Source organism: Ascaphus truei, chromosome 1 (genome assembly GCF_040206685.1).
Source record: "Ascaphus truei isolate aAscTru1 chromosome 1, aAscTru1.hap1, whole genome shotgun sequence".
In the NCBI taxonomy this organism is placed as follows: Eukaryota; Metazoa; Chordata; class Amphibia; order Anura; family Ascaphidae; genus Ascaphus; species Ascaphus truei.
In genome coordinates this window covers 248,206,512-248,231,633 of record NC_134483.1, presented here as the reverse complement: position 1 = coordinate 248,231,633, position 25,122 = coordinate 248,206,512, and the positions used below count along the sequence as shown (strand labels likewise).

The following is a 25,122-nucleotide window of genomic DNA, read 5'->3' as shown; positions in this document are numbered from 1 at the left end:
AGTCAGACCCTGCCGCAGGTAAGTGTTATGGGGGGGGGGGAGGGGGAAGGGGGAGGGTGGTGTGAGTGTTTGGGTGGCAGGGAGACTGACTTTTGGGGGAGCGAGTGGGTTTTTGCCCAGTTTGTCGAGAGAGATATAGATAGATATATTAATGCCAGCCATTGTATGTAGCGCTTTACAGAAATATTATACTGAACACAATACAGGTAGAATTATATAAATAAGTGTATAATACATCAGTCAACATTGGGGGTAAAAAAAAAAAGTCCCTGCCCAAGAGAGCACAAACTGGGTATACCAGACTAACTTGGGATCGTAATTACCAGGCAGAACACAGAGGTTAATAAACAGTAAATTAATTTAGTCTAAGCTAAGAGTACCTGTACCTGCACCTGCACATACAATATCCCCAATACAAAGGGGACTTAGGGGGCTCCTAACTAGGTGAAGGGCGGTGCTGAAGTGAGCTTACCCTGAATGCTGCTGGTATAGTCCATAAACCTGGAGGCTCTGTAGGGAAAACCGCCAACTGCCTTGTCTAGTTGTCTCCAATAGTCTTTTCATCCAGGTAACAAAGGGAGACCACTCCAGGGGTCTGTAACCCCACAAACAGGATAGTCCCAAGTCACTGAGACCAACATTTTTCCACTGCTGGAGCTCGGATTGATGTCTGCTTGTATAGAATACCGGTCTCCATACATAATCGTGGAGAACTGTGTGCCAACCAATGAGCAGTGTCTCTTTAATTGCCCAGCCAATCCCGAGCGAGAGGGGGGTCCGGAACTATCCAGTCCGGCTAGGGGGTGGAGCTAAGTGCCAATGACTGCTCAGAGAGGTGGGTCATAGGAGCGTGGGAAATTGGAACTGACCAATAGGAACTATGCTGATGGAGCTAGGACCCGAAGGCCGGTCCCCGAGGACAGTGCCATACCGCCCCCAAGGTTAGAGGCCTCGCTACTGGGTACAGAAGAATACTCTGGCCGTAAAGTATGTACTCTCCCATTGTCCCTGGATCACAGCACCTGGCCCATACAATAACTAATACCTGACTCTGTGTATGCCTGATATACAGCTATTGTCCATGGCCCAGGTATACAATGAGTTGCACTACAACCTATACAGTGTTTAACATAAACACACTGATAATAATAGTAATACATTAACCAGGGCTAGACCACTTTCCACCATTTACCTTGCAGCAGGGTAGTCCTGTTTACAGGCAGTGCAGCATGCAGGCTTAGCCTTTATTGTAGGTGCCATGCAGCCTCTGCTGTTACACTTACAATCTTTCTGGTGTATTGAGACACAGCCGTGGAAAAAAAGAGGATATGGAAGTGCCTCTGCCACTGCTGCCTGCATAATCGAACCTAAGGCCGTGGCCATGGTCCGCGCTGAGCCGCGCTCACGCTTGCCAGTGAGCCCCTGCTGCCGCAATGAGAGCGGCTTTGGCCGGGGCTTCCGCAGGCGTGCAGAGGCGTAGCAGACAAACATTTTTTAGTTTACGCGCTGAGGGGAGCGGAGTGCCGGTCAAGGGAGCGGCTTGCCCAATGAGGGCGAACCAGCTCCATGACATCACTGGCCCGCCCCCAGACGGCACGCGAAGTAAGGCCAGGGAAAGCACCCGCATTCTCTCAACCTCCGCGCGCATCCGCACGGCTGGAGTCTCTATGGACTCAGCCTTAGCGATGTCACAGGAGTGATCTGTGGTTTCAGAGCCACAGCCCCAGTACTTTCCTACTAGCCCTTTATAGTCAGAGGGAGTGGGGCATAATGCATTATCTTCCATTAAATTTAACTCTATATAGGGGCACTAGGTTGTTTTTGAAGTGAAACGTCTTTGGGTACACCTACCACATGAGCAAAATTGCCTGGCAGTGAATGGAGTTGATGGAGACGGAAGTGACGTCACTGCTGGCAGAAGAGGATAAGTGTTGCCAGCTTCCACCAGGAGGAGTCACCGGAGAGGAGGAAGGCAGTGCTGGAGAGACACGCACACCCACCCTCCCTGAGTGATGCGCCGAACACCCCCCCCCCCCCCCCCCAGTGAGACGCAGACCACCACCCCTCCCCCCCGGCTGGCAGTAGGACACACACAGCCGTGTCTGCAGCTCCGAGTGGGAGATGCTCAGAGGAGTGGGGGGAGGAGAGAGAGAGAGGGGGGGGGGGAAGAGGAGGAGAGAGAGAGGGGGAAGAGGAGAGAGAGAGGGGGAAGAGGAGAGAGAGAGAGGGGGAAGAGGAGAGAGAGAGAGGGGGAAGAGGAGAGAGAGAGAGGGGGAAGAGGAGAGAGAGAGAGGGGGAAGAGGAGAGAGAGAGAGGGGGAAGAGGAGGAGAGAGAGAGGGGGAAGAGGAGGAGAGAGAGGGGGAAGAGGAGGAGAGAGAGAGGGGGGAAGAGGAGAGAGAGGGGAAGAGGAGGAGAGAGAGGGGAAGGAGAGGGGAGAGGGGAAGAGGAGAGAGAGGGGGAGAGGGAGAGGGGTGAAGAGGAGAGGGGGGCTACTCCTGCAGAAGGCACAGCAGTGTCTGCACCTCCGTCGGAAGGGGGGGGGGACCCGGACAGACCCCCCCCTCACCCCATGTCCGCAGCTCTGCCGGAGCTGGGGGGAGTCAGGAGAGAGGGGGCAGGACACGGAGAATAACACACACACACGCCGAGAAAGCGATACACACACTGACTGACACACACACAAGGAATTCAGTTACTATAAATAGAGAAGTGCAAATAGCTAAAACACGCGTTCTAAGTCAAACTTCTTTGCATTTTGGCACTAAAATTGTGTTTTGATTTTTAATTAAAAACATCATCATTACAAATACAATTTCTGAGACAAGACAAAGAAGTTTAACTTAAAATACACAGTATTGTCACACACAATTTTTTTCTTCATAATCCAATGTATCAAAATGGTTTGCTCCAATTTTGTCAAAACGTGTGTGACAGCTTACATTAGTGAATTGTCAGTAGGAGGCATTATATGACCCATTATAGTGGGTGTAACGGTGAAGGGGTAACCAGGCTCACAATAAAGGTTAAGACCGTTTGGTTACCTCTGATCCATGTATTGGGGTTCGGGAGTGTCCGCTCTTGAGCCCAGTGATTGTACATGCTTGTTGTAAAATTGTGACAATAAAGAATTTGTGTTTTTACCTTTCCAGGAGTGGCAGCAAGCAGAGATTGCTTGGCTATGAGTTTCAAGGGGGGTTTTATGGAGAAAGTGTTGTCAGAATGTGCCTAGCTAGACTGGGTCCAGAGTTGCTGGATACCCCAAAAATGTACCAGGGAATCGGGTATGATTCCTAATCCAGTCATCCGGCCAATCCGGTCATCAGATTCTAAGCACCAGAACAGCAGCAAATTTGAAACGACCAAAAGATGCTCCGAAAGAAATAGCAAAGACACCAGCTTCAGAAATCCGAGGCGAAATATTTTCTATGTCTAGCTTTTTGCGGCCAAGTTTTACAAACTAAACGTAGTAGTCGCGGCTAGGATTGCAAGCCGAATTTAGTTCCAGGACAATTGGAGCTAACTCCCAGTGAAGGGATTTCAGCACCTCCGGAGGAAAGAGAGTGGTGGTGTCAGGAACATCATTCTGATTTGAGTTCCAGGACATCTCTGGCTAAGTCTCAGTCAACTAAAGACTCATGTTTTGTGTTATATTAAGCTAGGAAAGACTAGTTTCTTGCCCCAGGTCCCAAGTAAGTGTTTCTATCTTATGTAGTTTGTGTTCCACTGTGTATGCTTTTCATGCGAATAAATGTACAATTTATTTCACTTATCTTGTTTTGCTCAATGTATGATCCAGATAAAAAGGTGTAAATGCCCTGCAATATCATCCTGGATGGCCCTCCGCCGCCTTAAACTTAACATGGAAAAAACAGAGCTCCTCATACTTCCTCCAAAACCTGGCCCTACTACCTCTTCCACATTACTGTTGGAAGTACGATCATTCACCCAGTAGCCCAAGCACGCTGCCTAGGGGTCACACTCGACTCCTCTCTCACATTCTCCTCTCGTGTTCAAAACGTTTCTAAAACCTGTAGTTTATTCCTCTGCAATATTACAAAGATATGCCCTTTCCTCTTTTGCTCGACTGCTAAAACTCTGACTCAGGCCCTCATTCTCTCCCGTCTTGATTACTGTAACCTCCTGCTGTCCGGCCTTCCTGCCTCTCACCTGTCTCCCCTACAAACTATCCTAAACGCTGCTGCCAGAATCACTCTACTCTTTCCTAAATCTGACTCCTGGCTTCTGATCAAATCCTGCATCTCGCACTCAATTCTCCCCCTCACTTTTAAAGCTTTACACTCTTCTGCACCCCTTATATCTCAGCCCTAATTTCTTGCTATGCGCCATCCCGACTCTTGCATTCTTCTCAACGATGTCTTCTCTCTACCCCCTTTGTATCTAAAGCCCTCTCCCGCCTTAAACCTTCCTCACGGACTGCCCCACACCTCTGGAATGCCCTTCCCCTCAGTACCCAACTAGCACCCCCTCTATCCACCTTTAAGACCCACCTACTTAAGCATATGAGTAGCACCGTGGCTAATACTATATGTACGATACATCAAGCTTGGCCCCCTTCAGACGCACTTACCAAAATGCCCTCCCACATTCTCTGTATGTTCTTCCTACCTACCAATTAGATTGTAAGCTTCTTGGAGCATGGACTCCTCTTCCTAAATGTTACTTTTATGTCTGAAGTACTTATTCCCATGACCAGTTATTTATATTTGTTATTTATATGATTGTCGCGTATTATTACTGTGAAGCACTATGTACATTAATGGCGCTATATAAATAAAGACATACAATACAAATGCCTGGTCTCCTGTGACAGTGGGGTGTATAGAATTATTTTCTGCAAGTACGCGATGTGGGATCAATACTTCCTAAATTAAATAGTTGTAGAAACATTAAGACCTACATGCTATTCCATAAGACTCCTTTTGTTGCTGGACGGTTTATGGAATAGCACTGCTTAGTAAATATTGGCCCAAACTTGGACAATTGTTGACTTTTGTATTAAACATTAGACATACAAGTATTATTTTTTTTTAACATTTTATCTACGTTGATTTCAGCTCCGGCTACTTACTTCTGTAGCGTGTGCTGGTATCTCCTTCATGTAGCAGCTCCGACGGGGCTGTGTGGCTAACATAATGGCATGCTACTAGGAAGCTGTGACATCATCCCTTGCGGCTTCCTATTACCGCACGTGACAAGGGATATTTTAAACATGAAGGGGATACTGGAACCCCCTACTTAGGTAAGTATCTCGGGAAGCAGGGGTCCTTAGAGTTGAAATCAATGCGGTTGAGCTCTGGAGACCCTTTGCTTCAATCCTAAACAATGATGAAGATCAAGAAATACAAACTTGAGTGCTGCTTTACGTGGTCTTACCTAAGAATTCTGCTGTTGTAAGACATTCTTAATTCAATTCTCAATACCAGATAATACGGTAACAATACTTTGCATCAATATTAAAAATATATATATAGAGAGAGACTAACTAGAGGATTTTATATTAACATGTAATTTGTATTAAAATGGAAAAGTAAAGGCAAGCTCTTAAAGATAAAATTGTTTTTTAACCATCTGAGTAAAATCAGTCAACGGGCTTCTGTTAGTTGATTTTACATGTGGGTGCAAGTGTTTAGTCTGATTAATTTCTAGCTGTGAGATCTTTGAGTGGAGTGGCAAGAGTTCTTCACTAATGTACTGTACTGTTGTGTAGCCTCACAGGTCTCTTCTTCATGTGTAGTCTGGACTAATACTCCCCATAAATTATTATTTTGGGGCTAATTACTAACACAAGATATAGTATTAGTAGTATTTCCCAATAATACATTTAAAAACAAAATTAAAAACCAATGGGGGGGAAAAACAATATATATATACAGGCTATATTCTCTGCACCCTCCAGTAAATGCCTATGTGTCTTCTTTGTGCATGTTTCAGCTGCCAGCTTTCTTTACACCAGTCAAGTCACCATGACAGGAGGCTCTACCAGTGTGACCAGTGTGGGAAAGAGCTGAGCACCCTGAAGAAGTTACATGACCACATCGCTTACCATTCAGACGCAAGACCCCACAAGTGTCGCCTGTGCGATAAGGCGTACAAGGTAAAAAGTAAGTATGGAGAGTAAACAAATAATATAATGCTTGTGTACATGCCTATAGCTATGTGTACAATGTCCACACTTTATGGTATTAAATGAACAGGAGTCATGGCACTGCCATTGTTGCCATCTCTTGTCACCTTAAGTCACTGCATTGCAAAAGTCATTACTGTGTATGCATTGATAGATTAATAAATAATAAATAAATAATTACACAAAGCTCGCTATTGTATTTGCTAAGGCTAGAAATGTAACCTTATAGAGCAAATCTAAGGTTGAGGCCACGTTAGGTGTGCGCGTGATGTTACGCGCCTGCCGCAGAGGCGATTTGTGGCCTAGGGGGAGACGTGATGGGAAGGCGTGGTCATGACGTCACAAAGCTGGTTCGCCCTCATTGGCTGAACTGCTCACGTGACCCGGCTGTCGCACGTCAAAATCAAATGATTTTGTCTGCTCTGCAATCGCGCGTTCTATGGCCTGCCTCAGAGCCTTTTGATCGCGACGCACGCACTTGCTCTAAGCCTGGACGCGGCCTAACGCAGATGAAAACCAATTCAGATAATAGCACCACTATTAGCTCCATGTTCATCAGCCACCAAACAACTTAAACGTAAACTTTTCCGTACGGGGCATTCTTGCATCCAAATTCTATTTACAATGCTATGAGCCAAGTTTCCCTTACAAAATAATAACCATCTATATGATATATTATTTCATGTAAAAAGAGAGAGAGAGAGCGCACAACAACATAGTGTAGTATGATTATAAACAAAAGTGTATTCTTAATCCAACGGGGTGTACGGGGTCCAGGCTTTGGCTGGAACCCGCCCTTACCTGGCTGCTGTGGACATTTTGATTACTGGCAGCTTGGTTTATTGGCTGCCCCTGTTCAAGGGCTTAAAGAGCAGCCAGTGACTTCCAGCCCCTGCCTGAGCATTGTATACTTTTCGTTGTGTTCCTGGCCACCCTGGGCTCTAATTCCTGAGCTTTCCCCGTTCCTGAGCCCTGTGGCATGCCTATCCCTGTGGCTTCCCTATTGATTTGGAATTCCTGTTGCTGCCCCTAGACCGTGACCCCGAACTCGCTGCCTTCTGCCTGCCCTGACCTTTTGCCTGTGGCCTGGATTCTGCACCACTGCCGTATACCCTGACCCGTTGCCTGCTTACCGACCACAGATACTCTAACAGGGCTCTGTCCCTGGGCTCTGGTTGGTTAATTGGCATCCCTACCTCAGCCCTGCAGGTCCGCTTCCTGATCAGAGACGAGCATCATCACATAATGCTATGGACCCTGCTGAGGTAGGGCCGGTGCTATCCTTCTGGGGCCAAATCCTGGATAGGCACTCCGCCCTCCTGACTAGGTGGGACACTGTAATCGCTTCCATCACCTCCAGCTTGCAAATCCTTCTTGCACCCGCAGCTGATTCTTCGTCGGCACCTACCCCTCCTCTTCAGCAAGCTAACCTTGTATACCAGGAGCCAAAATATGAATTCTTCACCGCTCCTGTTTCAAGGTCAAGTACACCTCTCACTGTTTCCTCGACAGTAAGTGCTGTAACCCTTGATAGTTCTAAGACTCCTGATTCACTGTCTGTCTGATGTCCCTATTACTGAATCTAAGGATCCAGATTCAAAGTCATGTCCCCCTTTCTCTGACTCTCCTGCAATACCTGCTGTAACCCTTGCTAGTTATAAAGCCCCAGATTTTTTTTTTTTACTTTATATTTTTTATTCGTTTTCAAAGGCATAACAGGTTCTATTAAGGGTGAACAGAGTACCCGGAATTACCCGGTACCCGGCACAATTCCAGCTACTCGGACCCGGCAACTGAAAAGTGGTCCCGGCGCCAGGTAATGTCAGAGTAGCTGAAAATCTTATTACCTTTCAGCCTGTGTGGGACAGCAGGATTCTATAGCACCACAGGAGCGGAGGTGGGGTGGGAGTGGAGGTTGGGCGGGAGCAGAGATGGGGCGGAGGTGGAGCGGAGGTGGGGCAGGTGGGGCGGGTGGGAGCGGAGGAGGTGCGGAGGTGGGGCGGGTGGGAGGGGAGGAGGTGCGGAGATGGAGCGGAGGAGGTGCGGAGGTGGAGTGGGAGGGAGCGCAGGTGGGCCAGGCAGGAGCGGAGGTGGAGCGGAGGTTGGGCGGGAGCGGAGGTGGGGTGGGCGGAGGTGGAGCAGAGGAGGGGCGGAGGCTCACTGTTGGGGCAGGCGGCGGGCGGGAGCAGAGGCTCACTGTTGGGGCAGGCAGCAGGGTCGCCGCCACCCTGCAGATAAGTGTCAAACCGGGTACCCGCCCGGGTAGAACCATTGATTTTGGCCGGGTAGAACCATTGATTTTGGCCGGGTAGAACCATTGATTTTGGCCGGGTACCCGCTACCCCCTTTTTTTTTTTTTTTTAATCGCTACCCGGTACAACACTAGTGTCTATACATTTTTTTACACTTATTATCTTCTGTTACTTGTCTAAACCTTTTTTGTATAACATAACACACATACCGACAGACACACAAGACAATGACAAGGAAAGTCACACGAGGAACGGGAGGACGGGGAGGGTCGCTGGATTCCTTGCTTCCGGCTCTGTGATGGACACTACTCATCGGTTTCCTTCTTCTGATTGACGGGAACTCCTGTTCCACTCCTTGCCTTTAAGGGATAAAGCCCCAGATTTAAAAGCAGTTTCCCCTTTTTCTGACTCTCCTGTAGTGTTTGATATACCTCTCATTAATGCTAAAACTCCTGCTTTAAAGTAAAGTTTCCCTTTCTCTGATTTGCCTGCAATGTCTGAGGTCCCTTTGACTGTTTGTTTCTAAGGCTCTTGCCATTAAGTTTCCCACAGTATCTGGTATACCTATTGTTGTTTCTCAGACATCCACTTCAGAGACGAGCAGACCTTTCACTAATATCCCCACATGGTTAAATATACCTAGTTCTGATTTTTCCAAGACAAGTACCCTTACTGCTGGGTTCCATGCAATGTTGGATAATCCCATCTTTGTTTCTAAGGTTCTTGCCATAAAATTCCCCACAGTATCTGGTACGCCTATTGTTGTTTTCCAGACACCCACTTCAGAGACAAGCGTATATTTCTCTGATCCCTTTGCAGTACCTAGTGCAACCACTGCTGATTCTCAGACAATCATTTTAGAGACCAGCATATCTTTCACTGACTGCTCTGCAGTGCCTGTTATAACTATTGAGGACTCGAAGACTCCCATTCCAAGGACAAGTTTAAGTATCACTGATTTTTCTGCAGTATCTGATGTCCTTACTGATACGAGGGCTCCCACTTTTAAGACGGATTTACTGCTTACGGATCCCAGTGCAGCACCTGATATGTCCTTTCCTGATTTAATGGCGTTCCATTCAAAGACAAATGCACCCCTCTTAGACTTCCCAGCAGAGCTTGATGTACCCATTCCTATTTCCTGTGCTCTCGCTGTGGGGACAGGTGTACTTCTTTCTGATTGCCCTTTAGTGACTGGTGCTCCAACGTCCAAGTCAAGTTTACTACCCACAGATTCCCTGGTCTCTGTATTGATGCATTCTCAAGCCCACCTGCCATGAGGTGCTGGCATCCTGCTGATGGCCAGTCCCACGGCAGAACACTATTTCATCACCTCAACTGTCACAGATTGCTATGTCTAACTGAACCTCGGCAAGAGGATTGTGTCTGTGCCTGAGTCGTCTTATGATGCATTCTGCGTATCAAGACTAGCAGTACCGCTGCTTTCGGCCCCAGAGAGGGTACTCAATAACCAGGGTTTCATCAAGTCTTGTACCTGTCCAAGATGTTTCCGAAACAATTCAAACTCACCAAGATCACTGAGTGAGCCAAGTTCCAATTGGCCGTAGGTCTCTCCAGAAGGGAGGGGGGGGGGGAATACTTTAAGGGGTCCAGGCTTTGGCTGGAACCCACCCTTACAAGGGCTTTAAGCCTGTTCAAGGGCTTAAATAGCAGCCAGTGACTTCCAGCCCCTGCCTGAGCATTGTATACTTTTCGTTGTGTTCCTGGCCACCCTGGGCTCTAGTTCCTGAGCCTTCCGTGTGGCTAGCCTATCTCTGTGGCTTCCCTGTTCCAGAGGCTAGCCTGTTGCTTGCCTATCCCTGTGGCTTCCCTGTTCATTTGGAACTCGCCTTCCCTGACCTTTTGCCTGTGGCCTGGATTCTGCACCACTGCCGCGTTCCCTGACCTGCCTGCCTGCTTACAGACCATGGATACTCTAACAGGACTCTGTCCCTGAGCTCTGGTCGGTTAATTGGCATCCCTACCTCAGCCCTGCAGGTCCACTTCCTGATCGGAGACGAGCATCGTCATACGGGGTAAGTAATGCACGTACATCAAAATAGGGTATGTAGCTATAGCCAGGGCAAAGACCGGGGGCCTGCGCTCTTGGAGGGGCCCGCCCTATTGGGGGGCCCGCTCCCCCCCGACAGCCCGGTGTGTTAGGGGGCCCAGCACTCTGCCTGCACTTTAATTCAATTCCCTGCAGGAAGCACAGAGGGAAATCCCTTCCTCTGCAGGTGGGTAGGACCTGGGTCAGGGGGCAGGGTCCTGAGATATAGAGGGGAAATTCCTTCCTCTGCAGAGCCTCTGTGGAGGGGGGAGGGGGCTCAAGTAGAGCAGTGTGGGGCTGCAGCCTGAGAGACAGGCTGGCAAAGGTGAGAGAGAAGGGTTAAATCATGGGAGTTAAAACAGAGATGAAAGTGGAAAAGAAGAAACACACAGAGAAAACTAGAGAAATACATAAGAGGGAAAAGAAAGACATGAGGGGCAGAAAAGAAAGATACATGAGGGGCAGAAGAGAGACACGAGGGGGAGAAGGGAGAGACATGAGGGGGAGAAAAGAGAGTGATAGAGACATGAGGGGGAGAAAAGGGAGGGATAGAGAGATGAGGGGGAGAAAAGAGAGGGATAGAGACATGAGGGGGAGAAAAGAGAGGGATAGAGACATGAAGGGGAGAAAAGAGAGGGATAGAGACATGAAGGGGAGAGAAGAGAGGGGGACCTGATGAGGAGGAGGGAGAAGAAAATTGCAGTCCGTATTATCTTATATTACTATGCTGATTTATTTAAAGTGTATGGTGAATTTTACACAACTTTGGAGAAAAAGCCCAATAGTATTTGAGAAAAAGCTATTGAATCCCATTGTGGATGGGTGCAGAGAGGATCCCACCGTCTCCTTTACCCAGTGGCGGATTTTAAACTTTACTAACTTTTCATGTGGTGTCCTGAAGGATGTCAAATGAATGCAGGAATGGTTTATTTGCTGCGCAGTCTTAATGTATTTTACACATGCAGGCAGTTCTAGCAGGAATGAAGGGGGGTTAATTCTCAATGGCCAGGTATAATAAATATAAACAAATCCTTACCTGAACTATAGCAGGATTTAATGTGGCTTGGTGTGTGATGTTGCTTGGGCAGAATCTGTAAAAAGGAAAGGGCGTTTCCTTCCTGCAATACCATACACGATGGATTATACGATTTGTAGGGTATTAAAGGGAGGTAATACTGAAATTGAGTAACTTCTTACTTAGCAAGAGTAATAACATACAGTTAATATTTATGATATTTACTTATGTTTTGCTGTAGAAAACTGTATATGTAATGCTAAGTTTATTATGTTGTCTAATATGTGTATGTTTTGAAATGTTTCCCCTATGTGGTTGGCTGAACTTGGTTTGGTCCTAAATTTGAATTTGCTGCTCGCAAGCGCGTCACGTTTACCCAATGAGGGTGAACCAGCGTCATGGCTGCGCCCCCAGATGCGCGCGCACGAATCGCCCGGCTGAGCAGGGCGCAGCACACAGGCGCCAGCACGCCCGTTCCCTACCTGGCCGAGGCCTTGGGGCTGTTCTATAGAGGGCGCCGCGCGCAGCAGTTATAGTTGGCTGCTGCGGTGAGTCAGCCTTTCTATAATAGGGCCGCGCACGGTAGTGAGCGGCAGTGAGCTTGGAGCCGGCCAATGGGGGAGAAATCAAGGAAAAGAAAGTTTATGCGCCGCTACCGCCGCTATAGTGTGTGTGTGTGTTGGTTAGAAAGTTTTTCTGTGTGATTTCTAAAGTAAAATAAATAAAATACATCCTAATTCATGCTAGAAAAGGCTGCGTATCCTATATTGAACCTGCCAGGGCTGGTTGCGTGTGAAAATGTCACTTTGCATTTTTATATCCGTTATACTGTATGTACTAACTTTTAAGTGGTTGGGTCGAGATTCAAAACATTGGGATCATATATATTATTATTTTGAGTTTAGCATTTATAGATTGAGCTGTTTACTTCTATTCAATTATAGAAACAAGGCAACATGCCTGATGATTAACGTGGCAGAATTGTAGTAAAAACTAGTTTTATATGCACAACATATAACTTTCAATAACTGTTACTGGCAACACAGGGGTAAAAACACATTTACATACGCAAGTACATATACACACACACACACACACACACACACACACACACACACACACACACACACACACACACACACACACACACACACACACACACACACACACACACACAGATAAACACACAGTACCTTCCAAGACTGTCGCTCACAGCATATACACAAAAAGTATGCATCACGTACACGTGCGTTCGCACAGGCGCGCGCGCACACTATATTATGGGCCTTAAAGAGCTGGTACATGGAAATCCATCTGCTCAGCTTAAAGAAACCTGCAATGGTACTCTAAACCAGGTCTATCTGTTTGCTGGTTTTTTTCTTCTATTTGGGATCTGGATCTCAAGTACAAACTGTCAAAGGAATAAACCTGTCCTGGTTTACCAATGAATAATTGTCTACTTGTCACTGTCTAACTTTACTGACTTTTTTTTCATATGGATGCAAACTTTCACACCCTGAAAAAATGTTTGCCCGGGGGCCTGTGCATGTCTAGCTGTGCCACTGATCAGAATAAAAGGTATAACACACACAGTACACAGACTCGGCCTCTCTGCTGCATGTAGTGGAGTCGACGGTTCAGTCGCAATCATTCAAGGTTGTAGGGAAGAGAAAAGAACACCCGCTCAGCCTAAAAATTCTTGATTCAAAAAACAGGTGCAAAAGGGGTGAGCTAAGCAATTGATGAAGAAATTTTTTGGATAAAATTAGAAGTTTGCTTGAATATAGATGGGAAAAAGTGACTGGGCTTTAAGCAGGTGACTTCAAAGTTGCTGTGCATACCAGTGGTATTCCGTTTTAGTTTGCTAATAGTGCCCAGCATTCAGAAAAACATCTAATTTTATACTGAATGTAATAAAGTGCCTGCTTTCAAAGATAACCCTATATGTATACACAATAGACCCACTAACACAGCTGCAACTAGTATTTTTGCGCTCAGGTGATTACTATGTCAATATGTGTGCACCAACTAAGTGCTTAGGTATTTGAGAAAATTAGCATGGAACTGAGCAGGTGAATCCTCAATCATTGCACCCACCGGCGATGCTCTGATTAAGCTGCGAATAGTGCCCAGCGTTTAGTCAACACCTTACTTAAGGCCAAATGCTAAAGGTTTGTAACCAAAAATAGGCATTTTCTATACACTATATCGGTGCAGTGACACAGCTGCCATCAGTATTCTGTTTTTAGTGATTATTATATCAAATTGTGTGTACAATTTAAGTGCTCAGATCCAGCTGAAACAAGCTGGGAGCACAGATAAAACATCAGGGTGATACTCACACATTCGGCAGAAAATGGGAAACTAGGAGACTAAAAAGGGCAGTCGTGTTAATAATATCGATGCCTTGACCTAATAGCCTGAGTTTAAATGAAGTATCAGATCCAGATGAAACAAGCTGGGAGCATAGTGAATGTATCAGTTACTAGCTGTGTATATGTGTGTATATCTATCTCTATTAGTCAACTGACTATGTATAAGTTAATGAAGGGACAATAAGCATATTATATTTTCAAAACTACCCACTTGAACTTTACAAAAGGCAGTTAAGCTAAGCTAAGAGATCAGAGGCGAAGTACAACCAGCTACTCTCCGTGATACATTGTGTGGATGCCAGTATTCGACTACAAAGTAGCAATGGTAGACTGCAAGCAGACCTTTTCTCTATGCTAAAATATACTATAACGTCTAGCACTTTAGACATTTTTCTGTCTCTAATCAGTATATATGTATTAGCTATGGTAATTTAACATATCGCTGTACAGAGTCTGTTTTTGGGAGAATATTGGTCACATGACTATTTAGTAAACACTACTTTACATCAAAAGTGTCATAGTACATAAGATTTTAGTGAAACCACTCCTCAATTAGAGCTCTAAAGGGGTACTTTATTTACAGTACTTCATATCAATACTAGTGGAGACAATGCAATATGATATGTAGACTTTAATACATAAAGGAGAAGAGGTGAAATAACACAAATAAGCCAGGAGTTAAAACCAATTTTATTAATAGACTCTAAACATTCAACATCAGGGGGGAATTATCCCTAGATTTAATGTTTGTTTTTTTTATGTAAGTACAGGCCGTTTGTCATATATGTTTTGTGTCAACATACCCCATTTCTTTTAAAATGTATTGAAATAAAGTCTTTTTAAATAAATAATTCCTATATTGCTGTTCTTAAGGGTTTTTTTTTTCATCCAGAGCCTAAGCACTCATTATTATTCTAACCTACTAGTCGTTGTGTATGCTGTCAGAATAATATTCATTCATACTGGAGTGCATTACAAGGGGTACTAGGGGATGTGCCATGTCTTCTGCCGCACCCCCCAATTTTCTTCATCATTCAAGGTTGTAGTTGTACGTGATCTCCGTTCCCCTCTGTCTCATCTGACAAGGGTAACAGCAAATAACTATGCGAGTCCCGGACGTGACAGATCCTCCCAGTAAGGACAGTTGCGCACATCGATGACATCAGTCAAGAAGTTCTCACACTCGGGCCAATACAAGAGTGCATACGTCCTCAGCAAAGTTTAAAAGGTGCACTGGGGAGATTGGGCTCTCCAGATATTAGCTGGACATCAGCCACTATATGCGCATCAGGGAATACGAAATGATTTGACATCCAGCCTCATTGGTGGGTTGGGGTAATATAAGATGTGGTTCCTCAAATAATTTCTGGTTCCCTGATGAACTGGCTGGAGGCGTCGTCACCAAACACATAGGTTTGTGTTTGTTTCATACCAATTGGGACTTTTTGGACTGCGCATATAGTGGCTGATGTCCTGTGGCTCCTAAATATCTGGAGAGCCTAGTGCACCTTCTACACTTTGCTCAGGACGTATGCACTCTTGTATTGGCCTAAGTGTGAGAACTTCTTGACTGACATCATCGAGGTGCGCAACTGTCCTTACTAGGAGGATTTGTCGCGTCCGGGACTCGCCACACTCACATAGTGATTTGCCGATTTCCTTGTCGGACAAGACAGAGGAGAACAGAGATCGCTTACAACTACAACTATGTGCAGCAGACAGGCTGAGTCTTTGTATTATGTGTGTCATACCTTTTTTTTTATTCTGATGTACGTGCATTACTCAACCCCTTGGATACACATATATATATATATATATATATATATATATATATATATATATATATATAAATGTGTGTTTGTATATGGTAATCGTTCTACTCTGAGTCATGTACTCTCTCTCTTTCATTTTACCATTTAAATTCCTGTTGTGGGGCTAACCCTTGTGAGGAGCTGCAGACCAGGAGTGAACTTATTTTGCACTTTACTACACAGATCAATTATCTTATTGATCTCACTTATGGTTCATTACTATTCACTTTTAAGCATTTGCCACGCCTGTTCACATTGTGATCACTCACCATTTGACCTTGGGCCTCGGAAATAGCATGCGCGCGCAACGGAGCGCATTGCGTTGCGCACGCCTTTCCGAGAAGCTATCTGTGGCCTGTAGGATTCCAATGACGTGCGCGATGGCGAGGCGGGGTCGTGACATCACGTGAGCGGTTCGCCATCATTGGCTGAACCTCGCACGTGACCCGGCCGACACGCAACAAAATGAAAAAATGTCTCGTGAAAAATCTATGGCCTGCCTCATTGAGGTACGGCCTTTTGTTCGCACCACGGTCGCGGGGAGTATGGACGCAGCCTTATTCTGGACGAATTAATGTGAATAGCGCTCTAGTGGCACTCATACAATTTACACTGTTCCATTTCAGCGCCACTTTTTAATGTAAGCTCATTTTATTCTAATGCATTTAAGCAAATGTAAATCATTGTAAATTAATTTGAACAATGAATTATTGTATATGTATTTAAACAATAATCATTATTACAAAGAGGTTGGGATAGGTTGAGGAAATTGGTGTATGACATGTAGATATTGGGAGTCGGTGCTTAAGTCTGTATAATGATGTTAATCACTTTTTATCCACCTAAGGCTTTGAGCTGCTATTGGCAATAAGCTCTTGCAAATTCCTTTTTTTTAAATTATTATTTGAGTAAGTTACTTTAAGTAATGCTCTCATATTTAAGGTGTCGCCTGTTAAAGCCTCAGCCCCACTTGCACAAATGCACTTGACTATGCCATTTTGGTTCCAAATTTCATATGCACAATTTTAAAGTCCTGTTGAAATTTACCATCATGCAGAAATATTTATTCAAATACTGTACATTTTGTGCAAGTTCTCTGTAATTTTAGTTTTAAAAAAATGGTTTTATGATCTTGATCACTGCATCTTTGGAGTTAACTTTGTATTCTGTCCTTTATTTGGGTGTAAACCTCTAAAAAGACTCAGAATCAACAGTAAAAATATGATAACATATGCTAAACACTATGTATCCATAAACTTTTGGGCCTAGAATTGCAAGGCTTTGAAAAACCATATTCAGTTGTTTCATAAATATCTGAATATGATATTGGGCTTCTAAAGTACACAAATCTCATAGTTATGCACTTCGAGTCATTTATATGTACATGCCTGTGATGTCATTATGTGCAGTGCTCAAACAGTAGCACAATATTTATTGCAGAAAAAACACAGTTGCGTGCAATTCATTTTTTTTATTAATAAATATAATATTTATTTGAAGCTGAAAGACTTTAATAAATACCCCCAAAGGTTTAATATCAACATTATAGTCTGAGTTCTATGGTAATGACTTAAAAAGTAAATAGAACATATTTATATACGCTGTGTAATGTTCAGTGCTACCCAATGCCTCTGCATATAGGGGTGGGGGGGGGGGGGGGGGAGGACGGAGAAAGAAAGGGCCTGAGGTAAGGACCCCACTCCAAGACAATAAGGGTTTCCTGCTGTACTCTGTAGGTACTCTGTTTTTGCCGAGTACTGAGGTAGTGAGCCTTAAAGAGTAGCGGAGGGGCAAGTAAAGCTGACCCAAAAAGGGTGGTAGCCTCCTTCCCAAATACAATGAATGTGGAGAGGGAGAGAGATTACCCACACACTTTATAAAAAGAAAAAGTTGGCTTGCTTTATCGAAACGGTGACTGCATTCTTTAAATATCCTTGCAACACGGACACCATCTATATGCTGCATCCTAAGAAATAAGGCAAAGTTTATATCAAATGATATGTGTATATGTATTCCCTGCCCGGCTCCTAGGGAATTTACACCAGTGTCTATATTATTTGTAGGTAGGTATTCTCTGTGAACAACATTGCTTCATCTTCTACAAGGTAGGGAGCGATGCGTTGTAGAGGCCGTGGCAGGATGTTCAATACATCTTCTATAGTGTTTCACGCTTCATAATTGTCCAGTCATTGAGGTCTTGGCTAATTTTCCAGTTCTGTCGTCACGGGCACCAACACTCCCCATTTTTCATCCGGACTTGTGACCGGCATTGGCTGGGTTCTATATTATTTGGCTACTCAGAAGGCATTACCTTACTCCGGGTGCTGGATTCTTGCAGGATGGGCGTTGCTAAGCAATGATGGATTCCAGGAACTTGATGCATTCAAACAGCACCTTTTATTAACCATTAGACACAATCACACAGACTATATAGAGTGCATCTTGTTTGTCCGCTTGTGTATCCTTTTGGCTATACTGTTTACATGCCTTCCCTAGCGACCCCTATCTTGCCCCAGTAAGGCGGTGCTTTTCTATAGTGTGAGTTGAGCTCCATATCCACTGGGCCCCTGTTTGGCTTAGACTCCTCTCTACCTGTCTACGATCACTTTCCCCATCCTGGGTACTGACTGCTACCTTGTGGCCTTTTGGATGAAAGTCGACTACGGACAATTGGCTAGTCCAAATATGCCTAGGGGCTGCGACCCCCTCTGGTCATACACTGCCGATCTGAGAACCTTTAGAGTATTAGGGTGCCACATCTGTGGGATACTAGCTAACCAGGGTACTGTCCTTAACTAGAAAACAAATAAGGGTATCCTTACCATATACTATACTTATGAACCTATATACACTATTCACAGTGAGATCCCTCTTCAACTCCTCCTGGGATCTGATCGTCTAAAAGCCTCTTCCCTTTATATATCTTGCCGTGATATCACTATCAATGGGCAGAACAGGGGCTATGATGCTGCCTAGTTCCCTTGCACGATGTGATGGTAAAGAGGCGCTATTCTGTGTGGGCCCACACAGTTAACCCTTTACCGTCCTAGTAATCCCATTGGGGGGGTTACACTTCTATATTATATTAAAATATGTATGTGTATAGAGCGAAAGAAAGGACAAAATTGCACCATTTACAACCTGATAATCTTTCTATTTAAATACAATACTACAAATATCAAAAAGTGAAGAAAACAAAAAAAATTGCTACAATATATTGTTTATTACTAATTTCATGAAAGGTGAATGTACATAATCACTACTTTTGAATAACCTCGCAACTAATTACTAATTTACATTGGAGCGTGGTTTAATACATTTTTTGTTATTTTCTCACATTATTAGGTCCGGTTTAACCCATCTGGTTACCCTTCTGTTTTAGAAAGAGAACATTCTGAGAACATCATGAGTACAGTAGCTTTTTCCTAATATTCAGACATTTTTAAAGTCTGGTATAGTACTTTTGTAAGCCACTTTGACCACTGATTTTAGGGGACCAATATGAGTTCTTCATAGATGAGTGTATGGTTTCATGTTGTTAACCCCTTATAAAGGTGGGAAATATAATTATCTGACGCTACATCTGCATACAGCAATAACAGTATTGGAAGCATGGATTAATACTACGTCATACAATATATAATAGTAGTGCATCTGTGATTTTATAAATCATGTAAGCCGGTTCTTCCTTCATAGAGAGAACTTGACAGAAGATGAATAAACATTTGTGGTAATGTGTATCCTTTAGACTTCTTCTAAAATTCACTCAGATTTTGATTTAATGTCTGCACTTGTTCCCCTCCTAACGATTCCCAAGATGCAGAATTTTAATGGTTTCACATTCAAAAAATGTGCTGCAAAGCTCTAGAAAAGCAGCTTTCCTGTACATGGCAAAGGGCAATTAGACACAGTCAAATATTGTCCAGGTTAAAGACTATTTATTTTCCCACATCTAACACAATGTAATCTACTTTTTTCCCCCTGCCTCTTTAAACAATAATTCATTGTTATAAGCAGCCCTCTTTGCTATATTTAAGAATTAAATTTGCTTTGGTAATGAACTGAGAAGTTAATAATCATTTTGCATTGCAAAAAAAGGCAATTACAGGCTGTCAAGATGCTTAGTGTCGGGAGTTCATCTGAGAACTGCAGATGTCTTAGAAGAACATTTGGTAGGTGAAAGGGTGAATTCTAATTAGAAATAAAAGGGGTTTTGTTACAGACATCATTTAGTCACGAAGACAAAGAAACCTTCCACCCCTGCCCAATCCATTTGTCAAAGGCTGGGATATTCACTTCTGGTGAATGCAAGTCTTTTAATGTGCTCTAAGTGACAATGTTGTTTGGCATAGTAAAGAATCTTCCCTCTCTGTGAAATTGTATGTGAATTGTAAAAGGGGGAAGATTCCACATGACTTCCCTCTCTCTGTCCTCATGTTGGGCTCTCATGGGAGTTAGGTTACAGCCCCTTCCCATATCATAAATGAAGGCTATTGTTTACATTGCAAGAGCTACACATTGTAGCCTAGAACAAAATGAAATGACGTTTTATTTATACATCAGTATCCATTTATGCAACAGAACAGATATTCTAATACAGTACATTTTAAAACAGTACAGGGAAGGTCCTCAAATTGGGGATCCACAAGATTCCAGTTGTAGTCCCCAAAACCCTTTGCTTCAGGGAGTTTTCTCCTGCAGTCTGCAACAAACCAGGTGAAGGTTGATTTGTAGATTGCGATCTAGTGTTCTCTTATATTTTTTATAAATAGCGGTTGAACTGGCTTATAAAATGTAGTGTTTCCTTTATTAAACATTGGCAAAGGTTTTTGGAGTATTTTTTTTACAAAGATTTAAGCAATATACATAGTGTAAAAAATAGAAAGGGAGATGCCTTTTAAAACAAATCACATTTACTTTAAAAAGAATAGCAAGTTTGTAAATAAAAAGTGGTGTTACTCTGAATGCGAAAAGAGAAAATTCAATGCACTACATGTGGGACTTGGATCCTCCCCAATGGGCTGGATAGGAAACAGATACATCTCCAAAACCCTTTCTAGTCTGGCTCCCAGCATAATCTCTGGATCTGCCCTCTCTCTCATTTTAGCAATTCCCTTCTGCTCTCAATATAATATCTGGGACCAACGTTTATCATTATCCTCAATATCTCACTTATACATCCGGTCTCTCTCACTGTGTTCTACCTCCCCTGCCCCTGAACTACAATTTGTAACCTAGCTGACATAGTCTAACTAAATGTAGATCTGCAAAATGTGAAGATTTATCCGTGCGCGCTGTGTCTGCATCCCTTTGGCCCGGGACTTACACATATGTACTTTCGTTGAATATTGGGTCATCTCTCTTCTCTGCTGAACTGTTCTTATTATGTAAATCACTAAAATAAGCAGTGTAGCTATCGTCCCTCCTTACCACATTAGTTTCTCACCACACTGGGCTCTGCCAAGCCACAAAGAGCACCACAAAGTTCAAAAAGGGGAAAAGCCTGGATCGCCCTATAGACCAGCAACTTCTGATCTCGAATTATGTTAAATGGCAACTTCAACATGCGATCAAGATCATGCTCACAGAGATCATAGATAAAAATGTTGCTGCGATGGATAAGAACTTCGATGAGGTCACGACACAACTGGCAGGAATATCTCTGACCAAATGTCCAGAATTGTCAACACTGAAAATAGGATTTCAGGTATCGAAGATCATTCTACTTCGCAAGATCGATCTATCACGGCGTAAAGAAACCAAAACTCCCACCTGGTAATGAAAATTGACGATCTGGAAAATAGATCCCGGAGAAATAACTTGCAAGTTTTGGACGTTTCAGAAAAAGGGTTTTTTCTTCAGATCTTTTGAATTTGCCTCCGAAACACTCCCAAAATTATTAAAAATGGACCGTCGCCAATCCCCACTGAAAATTGAAAGGGCACATAGAATCGGCACAGAGAGGGGTGGACAGGAGACCTAGACCAATTGGCGTTGCTGAGAACTTACAGACAGATCAAGGAACCGCTATTCGAGGGGAAGAGATTTCTGCTGTTTCAGGACTTTTCAGCTGCCCTTGTTTCAGATACTGTCTGGGTTTGGGATGGGAGGAAATGTGATGGAATCGCTTAAGGCAATTTATTCCCTGTCCACATCCGCTATATTTGCCAACAGGGTTTGTTCCCAGTCTGTTTCATTAGGCAGGGGCACTAGACAAGGTTGCCCACTATCACCATTGCTCTTTGACTTGGCTATGGAACCATTGGCTATCTGATTACAAGAGATACTTTCGGGCCTAAGGATTGGAAACAGGGAACTTAAACTAGCTTTTATTTGCAGATTACATGTTGCTATTTTGCCACGATCCATACAGACAAGTCAACCTCATCATGCAGTCTCTGACAGACTTTCAGTCCTTTGTGGGGTACAAGATTAACTTGACCAAATCTGAGATCTGGTTAAACGGTGAACAATGTATGCTCTGTGGGTCAATTTACCATTTAAAGTAGCTAAGGACATTATCGCGTAGCTAAGTATCTGTTTTCCTTTAAAATGACAAACAATTATACCAACTTAATTATATTCCAATCATAGTTAAAATCGAGGCAGAACTATCTAGGTGGATGAAATTGCCGCTATCACTGTTCGGAAGAGTTGCTTTAATTAAAATGATTTTTTTCCCCAGACTTCTTTATGGAAGAAGGATGTTTCTAAAGTACGTAGATATTTCACAAATGTTATTTGGCATTACAGGAAACACAAGGCCAATATTGCCAGAATACAATCTCATAGAGAAGAAGGATGATGTCTTGGCCTTCCAGATGTAGGGATATTTAATCTTGTTGCTCTGGTGCGATACGTCAGACTGGATATTTGGGAAATCGGAGTTTGCTAATTTGGAAATTGGAACAGGGAAAAATCAAAGAAATGCTACGAAGCACCACCAGCACATTAAAAGCAGAGAGGGTGACTTGCTTGAAAAATATTCAATTTATTCCATCATGTTTAAAAACGGAGGTACGAGGCTAACACCGAAATGTTTCGCGCAAAGTGCTTTATCAGGGTTAGAGATTGCTGGGATTGTGTGTGTTATTAATTTTAATTTTCACCTGGTATCAGTTGGTTGGAGGTTATTAGCCCCTCCTGCCGGTTTATAAGCTCACCCCACTTTTTACGTAGCAGGTTTTTTCATGATCCTGTGCAGGACAGACCCACTAAGGTAATTCTCCCTCCAGCAGATGTAACTGAGAATCTTCACAGGTAGTGTTAGGACCTGCTTACTGGTCATGCCGTGACGTGGCTGCAGGCTTATAATGCTTTGGCCTAAGGGTTTAACTAAATGACCCTTACTCGTGAGAATACCAACATTGAATATTTAACTATGTATTTTGTCACATTGGATGTAGGATTGGGTATGTTTGTCTTCAATTTAGATTAGCAGTAATCCTGCATTTAATAACACTGATTTTGATGATTGTATGGTATTTTAACTCAGACTGATAGAAAGGAGTTAATTGATTAACTTTTGGAATCTTTGGTTTCATTTAAGGAGCAGTTCCCCACTGCACATTTTTTTTAAATATATTTCTTCACCATATGAGTGTTTTAACCTTCTACAGTTAGGTCCGGAAATAATTGGACACTGACAATTTTCATAATTTTGGCTCTGTACACCACCACAATGGATTTGAAATGAAACAACTGAAATGCAATAGAAGTGCAGGTTTTCAGCTTTAATTCAAGGGGTTGAACAAAAAAATTGTGTGAAACGTTTAGGAATTGCAACCATTTTCATACACAGCCCCCTTATTTCATGGGCTCAAATATAATTGGACAAATGAACACAATCATAAATAAAATGTTAATTTTTAATACTTTGTCAAGAATCCTTTGCATGCAATGACTGCTTGAAGTCTGGAACGCATAGACATCACCAAACGCTGGGTTTCCTCCTTTGTGATGCTTTGCCATGCCTTTACTGCAGCTGTCTTCAGTTGTTGTTTGTTCATGGGTCTTTCTGCCTTAAGTTTTGTCTTCAGCAAGTGAAATGCATGCTTGATCGGGTTGAGATCAGGTGATTGACTCGGCCATTGCAGAATATTCTACTTCTTTGCCTTAAACTCCTGGGTTGCTTCCGCAGTATGTTTTGGGTCACTGTCCATCTGTAAAGTGAAGCGCCGTCCAATCAATTTTGCTGAATTTGGCTGAATCTGAGCAAACAATATATCCCTATACACTTCAGAATTCAACCAGCTGCTTCTGTCTTCTGTCACATCATCAATAAACACTAGTGACCCGGTGCCATTGTAAGCCATGCATGCCCATGCCATCACACTGCCTCCACCGTGTTTTACAGATGATGTGGTATGCTTCGGATCATGAGCCGTTCCAAGCCTTCTCCATACATTTTTCTTCCCATCATTCTGGTACAGGTTGATCTTAGTTTCATCTGTCCAAAGAATGCTGTTCCAGATTTGGGCTGGCTTTTTTAGACATTTTTTGGCAAAGTCTAATCTGGCCTTTCTATTCTTGAGGCTTATGAATGGTTTTCACCTTGTGGTGAACCCTCTGTATTTGCTCTCGTGAAGTCTTCTCTTTATGGTAGACTTGGATAATGATATGCCTACCTCCTGGAGAGTGTTCCTCACTTGGCTGGATGTTGTGAAGGGGTTGTTCTTTACCATCGAAAGGATCCTTCGATCATCCACCACTGTTGTTTTCCGTGGACGTCCAGGCCTTTTTGTGTTGCAGAGCTCACCAGTGCGTTCTTTTTTTCTCAGAATGTACCAAACTGTTGATTTGGCCACTACTAATGTTCCTGCTATCTCTCTGATGGATTTTCCTTTTTTTTGCAGCCTAAGGATGCCCTGTTTCACTTGCATTGAAAGCTCCTTTGACCGCATGTTGTGGGTTCACAGCAACAGCTTCCAAATGTGAATGCCACACCTGGAATCAACTCCAGAACTTTTACCTGCTTAATTGATGATGAAATAATGAAGGAATAGCCCACACCTGTCCATGAAACAGCTTTTGAGTCAATTGTCCAATTACTTTTGGTCCCTTGAAAAAGAGGGGGCAACATATTAAAGAGATGTAATTCCTAAACCCTTCCTCCAATTTGGATGTGAATACCCTCAAATTAAAGATGATAGCCTGCATGTTAAGCCTATATTCAGTATTTAACTGTAACTTTAATATATTTTGGTACACAGCCAAAATAACAAAACTTGTATCAGTGTTCAATTATTTCCGGACCTAACTGTATTTGTCTTCCTTGCTTTGATTTATTTATTTTTTTTCCAATATTTTTAATTAATTTTTAATACATAGAAACACAAATTATTACAACAATGATAAGGCATAGTCTGACATATTTTACAGGACACCTCTCTTTCACAGAGAGCAATAGGGAGATATAATTAGATTGTGGAGAGAGTTCTTCATTTTAAAGCGGATGTTTTTGATAGCTAACA

At 43.4% G+C, this 25,122-nt stretch overlaps 1 protein-coding gene across 1 annotated transcript in view; it reads left to right on the top strand.

The window, feature by feature from the left end:
• LOC142496158 (uncharacterized) overlaps window positions 1–25,122 on the top strand; it is a 47,019-nt gene that overhangs the window by 8,525 nt on the left and 13,372 nt on the right. Inside the window, exon 4 of the mRNA XM_075602637.1 lies at window positions 5,954–6,123. Coding sequence (XP_075458752.1) covers window positions 5,954–6,123 — 170 coding nt within the window. The remainder of the gene's footprint in view (window positions 1–5,953; window positions 6,124–25,122) is intronic.